The sequence below is a fragment of the Ictalurus furcatus genome, chromosome 6 (assembly GCF_023375685.1).
Source record: "Ictalurus furcatus strain D&B chromosome 6, Billie_1.0, whole genome shotgun sequence".
Taxonomy (NCBI): domain Eukaryota; kingdom Metazoa; phylum Chordata; class Actinopteri; order Siluriformes; family Ictaluridae; genus Ictalurus; species Ictalurus furcatus.
In genome coordinates this window covers 6,881,623-6,891,149 of record NC_071260.1, presented here as the reverse complement: position 1 = coordinate 6,891,149, position 9,527 = coordinate 6,881,623, and the positions used below count along the sequence as shown (strand labels likewise).

Here is a 9,527-nt window from a genome sequence, read left to right as displayed (position 1 = left end):
GGGAATGAGACACAGGGGACAGCAATTATACTAATCACAGACAGATGGAACACAACAGGAGGGAACAATGAGGGTCTCTAGTGGACACAACACAAAAGAACAGGTCCAGAATCCTGACAGTATTTATATTTAAGAATAATTTATCTCTGTGTGTATGTGTGTGTGGCTGCAGAGGAGGAGAAGGTGGCGTTTGTAAACTGGGTCAACAAGGCCTTGGAGAAAGACCCAGACTGCCAACACGTCCTTCCCATGGACCCAAGCACAAATGACCTGTTCACAGCTGTGGGAGACGGCATTGTACTCTGGTACACACACACACACACACACATACACACGAATCAAGTGCACAACCATAGATCTCAGGAGTTTCATTTACCCAGAAGGCACTGCAATCTGATGCCTTCAAAATACAACAAAAAAATGAAACAAAAGGTGGAGTTTTTACATGTTACCAGGAACAATATCATAATTATATAATATAAGTATAAAACAATATACTTTTAGCTGTTACACTGGGTTTAATTATTATTATTGTTGTTTTTGTTTGTAGTAGTAGTATTATTACCAGTAACAAAAGTATTAGTAATATTAGCATTAGTAATAGTAGTAGTAAGAGTAAAGGTTTGTTTATTATTATGTCAATATATTGCTTCTTTTTACAGTAAAATGATCAACTTGTCTGTCCCTGACACCATCGATGAGAGAACCATCAATAAAAAGAAGCTTACACCTTTCACCATCCAGGTAATGAAATCCAGAGAAAAACTTTTTTTGACCTTTAACACACAAAATGGACACGTATCCAAGTATGGGATTTCTTTATATTTTCCTTCCATTGTTGTGATGACATGTCCCTCCTTCACAGAAGTTAGTTTGCTATGACTAGGAGCACAAGCCAAAAGCCATGGATAACTAGAATTACCTTTAAAATGTCTAAAGCACAGGCCTGACAGTATTGTACTGTAGATTCACTTTAAAATCTGTTTGAATTTGTTGCTGTAATTATCTCCCTAATACTCTCTAGTCACATGCCACCGCTTGTAAAGATGGCTGTTAATTGAAAGACAGTAGTGTTTTTCAGGCGTTTTGAGTGTTGAGTATTAGTTAATTTAAGAAACACATCTTTGAGTAGTGCACTTCTGCTCATTTTCCTCCAGGACGAATGCTTTGTCCTGCACTATGGTGTGTTTGTGTTAAAATTGTAGTCTTAACCCCAAAAAAATAGTCAAAGATTAAAAAAAAAAACAAAAACAGTTGTTGGTGTTGAGCTCAGGTGGAGTGAATAATCTCACATGGATTCTGAAGAGTTTCACTACAAACAAAAATGACATCGTAGCAAGAGAAAAACATTACAATAAACCAAATTAAGTAAACACATTTGAATATATTCAAGATGTTTTTACTTGCTAAGATATCTTTTTTTTGCAGTGTGTACTTAAGAGCTGCTGCTGTAATAATAATTCCGTCCTGTGCTCATCCTAGAACTCTTATTCGCAACAATTTTCTGAACATGTATGTGTGTGTGTGTGTGTGTGTGTGTGTAGGAGAATCTAAACCTGGCCCTGAACTCATCCTCAGCTATTGGTTGCCATGTTGTGAATATCGGAGCAGAGGACCTGAAGGAAGGCAGGCAACATTTGGTTCTTGGTCTTCTGTGGCAGATCATCAAAATCGGCCTGTTAGCCGATATTGAGATAAGCAGGAACGAAGGTATACACACACACACACACACACACAACAAAAACAACAAAACACTTATCTATGAGGACTACATAAATGCCTAATTCATTCATTCATTATTACAATAATCGCATAGTCTTTTTACAGTGTTAATTCTGATAGCCGTGTGATAAATGGAGCAAACTATCTATCTAACTAACACTAGCTAGTTAGATAGATAATATTAGATAATATTATTCTTGTTAAATATAATAATAGACTGTATACACAGGTATGAGCTCATGCCTAGTATACATACTATGTTATGTGTGTGTGTGTGTGCAGCCTTGATTGCTTTGCTGAGGGACGGTGAGAGTCTAGAGGATCTGATGAAGCTTTCCCCTGAAGAACTGCTCCTGCGATGGGCAAACTACCATCTGGAGCAGGCTGGCTGCCAAAAAATTAACAATTTCAGCTCTGATATTAAGGTAAACACACACATACACATCTCCTGGGCTTAAATTTTTATTTTTATTATTTTTATTATTTTTATTATTATTATTATTATTATTATTATTATTATTAACTTTATTTTATAGCTGAACTGAAAGTGTGTGTTACTCCTGTTCCCAGGATTCCAAAGCTTACTACAACATCCTGAACCAGGTGGCTCCCAAAGGAGATGAAGAAGGCATCCCTCCCATCCCTATCGACATGTCTGGACTGAGGGTAACGTAAAATCTGCTAAACAGCCACCAAACAGTTCATAATTACATTTAAACACGGTGAAGTTAAATTAATTCAAATTGAGAATAAAACAAACATAACAGACATGAAACAAATGCATACGAACACATTAAACTTATGCAACTTATGAGCATCATGGAGCACTACGCAGCGTAGAATTCACACTCCTGAGTAAAGACTATTAGTGATGATAACATGTCCAGCTGCTTCAAACAAATACCAGCAAAAATATATAAAAAGGACAGAAATAACTGAAAACCTTTACATATCCTAAAGCCGTGAAGATGTATTGGTATTATGGTATAGATAATCTGAAAGAAATCTCAAATAGATAACATCATTACCATCATGCTGTATCACAGTAGATGTAAAAAAAAAATTAAATCATTATTTCAATGTGATGCATTGCGTGTTTGCTTATAATGACACACAATACCGTGTTGTGCATTCAAGTAGCTTTAAGCCATATCAGTTACCCGAACCAAGTTTTGCATGTTCTCCCTGTGCTTTGGGGGCTTCCTCCTCTAGTCCACAGAGTTCTGTGACTGGTTTTGTTATCATAAGACATTACTGTTTCTCTACAGGAAAAGGATGACCTGAAAAGAGCAGAGTCCATGCTGGAGCAGGCCGATCGCCTTGGCTGCCGTCAGTTTGTCACAGCGAATGATGTTGTGCGAGGAAATCCTAAGCTTAACCTGGCCTATGTGGCCAACCTTTTTAACAAATATCCTGCTCTGAAGAAGCCCGAGAACCAGGACATTGACTGGAGCTCCATCGAGGGTAAGTTCCTGCCCAAAACTAGCAGCGATGCAAATGTGTTTGACTGTCAAAAATATGACTCTTTTGTAGTGTTGCTGCATCACAGCTTCAGGGTCTCTGGCTTACTTCCTGTATGGATTTTAACATGATTTTAACCTGTGTATGTGTGGGTTTCCTCCCATCTCACCATCCATGGTAGTTCACAGTAAAATCCCTAGTGTTGAATTAACACCCAGAGTCTTCATTTGTGGCCAGTAGACTTATATAAACACTGTAGAGTGTAAATTCAACACTCTGGGTGTTAAATCTACACTGGGGATTTTGCTGTGATGGAGGTGAGTTAATGACTCCAAACTGCCTCTAGATGTGAATTGCCTTGTGCCCAGTGTTCCCAGGATTGGCTCTGGATCCACTGCGACCCTGATTACGATAAAAGGCTTACTGTATAGCATACAATGCTATGTGTGCATAAGTTATTGATAATTTTGCAATCTGGCTTTTTTTCTCCCTTTTTTTATTTTGTCATCAGGCGAGACCAGGGAGGAACGCACTTTCCGTAACTGGATGAACTCCCTTGGGGTCAATCCTCGTATCAACCATCTCTACGCGTAAGAAAACTAAATTTTCCCACCAACATATTAGCTAAATGATATAAGGATGAAGGATAAACAGTGTGTGTGTGTGTGTGTGTGTATTACAGGGACCTGGCTGATGCTCTGGTCATCTTCCAGCTCTATGAGAAGATCAAAGTGCCTGTAGATTGGGACAGAGTGAACAAGCCTCCGTATCCCAAACTCGGCAGCAACATGAAAAAGGTGAGCTCAGAGTCATCCAATTTCAACAAAATGAAATTATAGCCAGAGTTTCGTTAGTATCACCCAGAAGAGGATGCGTTTACACATGTTTCAGTGCAATATTCCTCAAACACTTTATTCAACCAGTTTCTAAATACTAAAAGGAAAGAAAACCATTTTGTCCTAAAGGTGGTAGCAAGTCTTGTTGTGGCAATGCAACTGATGACCAGCTCTTGAAATATGTCTCCTTACAGAGAACATCATCATATCAACAACTTAAAGTTTCTTTGTTAATTAACTGCAAGTCCCTGTGAATGAGCCATTTTTATAGATACAATAATAGGGGCAGTGGTGGCTCAGTGGTTAAAGGCTCTGGGTTACTGAGCAGAAGGTCAGAAGTTCAAACCCCAGCCAAGCTACCACTGTTGGGCCCATGGGCAAAGCCCCAAACCCTCAATTGCCTAGTTATATAAAGGAGATAAGTGTAAGTCACTCTGGATAAGGGTGTCTGCCAAATGCTGTAAATGTAAGAAAGTATCGGAACAAACACGTTAATGTAGAAACCCGTGATTTCCAGCTGCATTACTGTCAGAGCTTCTGACCAATACAGAATTCAATTGAGTTATTTTAGATTAGTATAAGGATTTCTTAAACAGGTAAAGATTATTTCTTTTTTATTATTTCTTGGTTTAAACAATACATTTTGACTAATAAAAGAGAAGTAAACTGGTGTATTTGATAACTGATGGATAACTGATGGAACAAAATCGACTTTTTTTAGTTAATTGATTTGAATTTGACTTTTATTACAATGTTTACATACTCTTGCTATGGTGTTGATTGGCAGCTGGAGAACTGTAACTATGCAGTGGAACTGGGGAAGAAAGAGGCGAAGTTTTCTCTGGTGGGTATCGCTGGGCAGGACCTGAATGAAGGCAACCGCACACTCACGCTCGCTCTGCTCTGGCAACTCATGAGGAGGTGAGCCTTTTCACACTGAGGGAACACAAGTTTGTTTTCTGGTCAAAATGAGCCTTTCTAATAGAACAATACTGCTAAAGATTTTTGAACATCATTTTTTGTTCTAGAAGTCTCCAGTGAATCATCATTATCAAAAGTGATATTTATATGGAGAGATGATGTTAGTGGTTAGCACGTTTGCCTCGATTTCTGGGGTCGGGGGTTTGAATACCACCTCCTGTGTGCAGAGTTTGCATGTTCTCCCTGTGCGTCGGGGGTTTCCTTCGGGTACTCTGGTTTCCAGAGTCCAGTCCAAAAACATATGGTGTAGGCTTGTTGGCATTTCCAAAGCCCCTGTCCAGGGTGTCCCACGCCTCATGCCCCAAATTCCCTGGGATAGACTCCAGGCTCCTCGTGACCCTGTGTAGGATAAGTGGTACAGAAAATAGATGGACTTAACTAAATATTTAATATTCTTGGCTATCACATTCCCTTCATTCAATTCAGTTTTATTTTATTTTTCATCTCCTATGTCTATTTACATGCCAGGCATCAGAAGCATCCCTGAGCATTCAGTGGGCAGTTAAAATATATTTTATAATGGCATTGTTAGAAAACAATGGAGTGACCCACTGAAATTTTCAGCTTATTCATTTCATGGCTCATTTGGTTGTTAAAAATGCAAGATTTCTCACATTGGCTTGGTTCCTCAGGTATACCCTGAACATCCTGGAAGATCTTGGAGATGGGCAGAAGGTCACCGATGACACCATCGTCCAGTGGGTGAATGACATGCTCAGGCAAGCTGGAAAGAACACCATCTCAGGTTTCAAGGTAGCAAATCCGACCTACTTTGTTGAGAAAAGACAAGTTACCGTGAGGTTTTGTTGCTTTGAACCTAAAATGGTTCTTTGAAGCAAAGTTTTGCTAATAAACGAATCAACCGTAAGTATAGTTTTGTTGGTTAAAAGTAGACGCGATTTGAATCTTTACCTGCAAACATGAATAAACTGTTTGTCAATAAAGATTTGTTAGTTTAATTTAAAGCTGAGGTGAGATGCACCTTTGAAATCATGTTATTAGCTAATGCTTATTAATGAACATCCCAAGTTTTAGCAAAGCTTTGTGCAAATTTGTGACGGTTCCTGATCTGTGGTTCCTGCAGGATGGATCCATAAGCAGTAGCTTGCCGGTGCTGGACCTCATCGATGCCATCCAGCCAGGATCGATTCGCTATGATTTGCTCAAGACTGAAGATCTTACTGATGAAGAGAAACTCAACAATGCAAAGTATGTTCTTATAGCCGGTTTTAACAGCTGCTGTTTTTTTATGCAAATCTTGAATTGGTGCTGTTCTATGCCGCTGTGATGAGGGAAGTCTGATCAGATCTGATGTGTTTTTAATATCATGGAAATGGAATAGGAATTCTGGATCTTTTCAGTGAGTCGTTCGATTTAGCTCACCAGTCAGAGCCGACTCATTAACATTTACTTTTTGAAACTGGACAAATTTTGCAATAATTTGACCTGTGATTGTTCCTCTGTGCCTACCCTATCTATTCAAACAATTGTAATTTGAAACATAATTAATTGTAAATTGTAATCAGCAGAATACTACAAATGTGCAATACAAAACCCTGAATTGATGTTATTGTACCTTCATTAAGATTCAATTCCATTTCCCCTAACTGATCGTTTCCCCTAATACACTGTCTTCAGACCGTTACAATGTACCAAATATAACATGATTGTTTATTATACGTTTAAAAGCCTGAATTAGATTAGACAATTTAAAAGATCTTGCCATTCAATTCTTATACCTAGCATTAATCCGGATAAATCTGAAAACTGCATTTTCATTTTTTAAAACAAGCCTATCCAGTTTGAAAGCTTTGTTAAAGATTAATGTCACTTTGTACAACCTTCAGATTGCATTTTTAAATAAACGTCTGACGGAAATGATGCAGCCCAAAGCTTCTTACTTTTTTACGCATGCACAGTATAGGGATGTGAGCGTTTTCAGACGTTTTTCAGTGTGGACAAGCAATTTTTGGAAAATGTTTGAAAACACTTACATTCATATACTGCACATGCGTAAAAACATAAGAAGCTTTGGCCTGCGTCATTTCTGCCAGACGTTTATTTAAAAATGCAATCTGAAGGTTGTACAAAGTGACGTTAATCTTTAACAAAGCTACTAAACTGGATAGCAGGCGCAACAACTGCAGTACAACATCGTCCATCATCTTGTTTGTTTTGAGTTGAGTTGGGTCACATGATTAAAAATACATCATCGTTTTTGAATACCTCCGTTTTCTCAGTCCATAGTACATCGCAAAAATGCTGTTTTCGTAAAGCTCCATTTCAGCTGCACAAAAACACCGGCTCAGTGTGGACGAAGGGCCAAAAAGTACAGAAAAATATACGTTTTCAAATTGATCCGGATTAACGTGGACGTAGCCTGAGTTTTGAAGTGTTTCATTTGTTTTCCCACAGCTTGGGTTATAAAGGATGTAAATATTAAAGAACAATCAAATGAAAGCATTTATGGAGTTTGACATTTATCACATGTATGTGATTTTCTTGTTTTAGGTACGCCATCTCCATGGCCAGGAAGATCGGAGCTCGAGTTTATGCACTTCCTGAAGATTTAGTGGAAGTCAAGCCCAAGATGGTGATGACGGTTTTTGCCTGCCTCATGGCCCGAGGAATGAAGAGGGTTTAGCGCGAGGAGCTAACCGAGGGAAAGAAAGTTCTTTTCTTGTCTGCTTACTATTTTACAATTTTTTTGCGTGCAGATTGCAGGACTGACTAGACCAACCAGTGTTCTTTTTCTCGCTAATATTACCTTTATCCAATGTCCAAAACATTCTTACCTAGCGTAACAGAGATGTATTAGTGATCTAGAGAAGCATAAAACCGTTTCATGCACTCCCTGTACCAATCATGAGGTGATGTGTTTAATGCACAGGCTAATGTTTTGAAATCAGGAATAAATAAAGCTGATAGTTTTCTATTAAAATGTGTGTGACTCTTAATGCTGCATCTCATGTATACTCAAGCACAAATACTGTAGCTACTGACCAAAAACTAACACAAAGATTAAACAGCGGTTTATACACACTTTGTTTTTCAGCAGCTGGTACCTAGGACTAGTGATGCACTATTAATTTTAAATAATTCTGTAATAGATAAGTTTAGGGGTTGCCCCAGACTAAGTGCTAAACTTGGAGTTAGCTCTGTCATCGGCTAGTTTGAATGTAAATTGCCACTATGTTCATGTTTATAGACTAGTATTAATAACTTAATGCCCCTACAGTTAACCTCTAGATCACCAGGAGTGTAATTCTCCCAGTGGAGTAGTCAAACAAACAGCATTCCTAATGACCCCAATGAAAGGTACAAAAAAGATTAAGTGTACCCTACGAGACTAGAGTTAAGTAGTGGCTGTTTACATCTGCCTTACATCCACACACAATAAGGGCTCCATTACCAAACTTCTTGATCAGGGCTGGTCTTTCTCCTATTCCAGAATTCCAACAGGTGGGTTTGGGCATACTCACTAGTCCCATTCTGAAGGCCTTAGACTTGGGGTTTTCTCAGTGAACAAGAGAGTTGCTTCCATGACATTTCAAGCCTCCAGAAGGAAAACTTGTGCATATGCAGTAAATAGCAGTTTGGAGTATTCTTGAAAAAAGTGGAGCAAGTGCCTGAGAGGGTACCTCCCACTGACTCCATAATGCTCCTAGGGGACTTCAATGTTCAAGTTGAGAACAATGGTAAGGCTTGGAAGGACATGATTAGGAGGAATGGCCTCCTGGATCTTAACCCTTTTGGTGAAATATTATTAAAACTTGGGTGCAAGCCAGAGATAGTCAATAACAAACACTTTGATCAATCACAAGGGTTCTCATACATGTCCTTGGTATCAGACCACCTTGGGCCAAAAGCCAATGATCGTTTTTGTGATTGTATCATCAGACATGAAGTCATGCATTATATTTCCAAAGGCCTGTGGACACCTGACCAATCATGCCCATATGTGCTTGTTGAACATCCCATTCCAGATTTATTTCCCTCTTCACTGTTATAATAAGCTTTCCTTCTGAGAAAGCTTTCCACTAAATTTTGGGGCATGGCTCTGGGGATTTGTGTTCATTCTGCCTCAAGAGCATTACTGAGGCTGAGTTCAGGCACTGATGTGAGAGGAGCCTCCAGTTCCAGCTCATCCAAAAGGTATTCAGTGGGGTTTAGGTCAGGGCTCTGGGCAGGACACTCAAGTTCTTCCACCTTCTTCCAACCTTAACACACCATGTCTTCATGGAGCTCACTTTGTACACTTTGTGTCATGTTGGAACAGGTTTGGGCCTCTTAGTTCCACTGAAAGGAATGCTACAGCATAAAGACAATTGTGTGCTACTAACAATGCAGTAGCAGTTTGGGGACAAACCACATCCAAGTGTGATGGTCAGGGGTGCACATACTTTTGGCAATAAGGTGTATGTTTTGAGTAAAGAGAGGGGCAGAGCAGTCAACTGATCACCATGATGGTGAGTTGAATTCCCTGGACAAGTGAACTTTGGAGAGGTCATGGAAAAAGTATTGTGT

The 9,527-nt window shown here is 39.1% G+C and overlaps 1 protein-coding gene across 2 annotated transcripts in view; it reads left to right on the top strand.

Annotated features, from left to right (window-relative positions):
• The window catches only part of lcp1 (lymphocyte cytosolic protein 1 (L-plastin)), a 47,102-nt gene extending 39,161 nt beyond the window's left edge, over positions 1 to 7,941 (top strand). For both annotated transcript variants that reach the window (XM_053626363.1, XM_053626362.1), the window contains exons 5-16: positions 173 to 305; positions 663 to 744; positions 1,545 to 1,710; positions 2,005 to 2,147; positions 2,293 to 2,388; positions 2,991 to 3,186; positions 3,695 to 3,773; positions 3,866 to 3,980; positions 4,807 to 4,940; positions 5,633 to 5,753; positions 6,085 to 6,209; positions 7,512 to 7,941. In XM_053626363.1, coding sequence (XP_053482338.1) covers positions 173 to 305; positions 663 to 744; positions 1,545 to 1,710; positions 2,005 to 2,147; positions 2,293 to 2,388; positions 2,991 to 3,186; positions 3,695 to 3,773; positions 3,866 to 3,980; positions 4,807 to 4,940; positions 5,633 to 5,753; positions 6,085 to 6,209; positions 7,512 to 7,644 — 1,523 coding nt within the window. In that variant the 3' untranslated portion in view covers positions 7,645 to 7,941. The remainder of the gene's footprint in view (positions 1 to 172; positions 306 to 662; positions 745 to 1,544; positions 1,711 to 2,004; positions 2,148 to 2,292; positions 2,389 to 2,990; positions 3,187 to 3,694; positions 3,774 to 3,865; positions 3,981 to 4,806; positions 4,941 to 5,632; positions 5,754 to 6,084; positions 6,210 to 7,511) is intronic.
• The last annotated feature ends 1,586 nt before the right edge of the window (positions 7,942 to 9,527 follow it).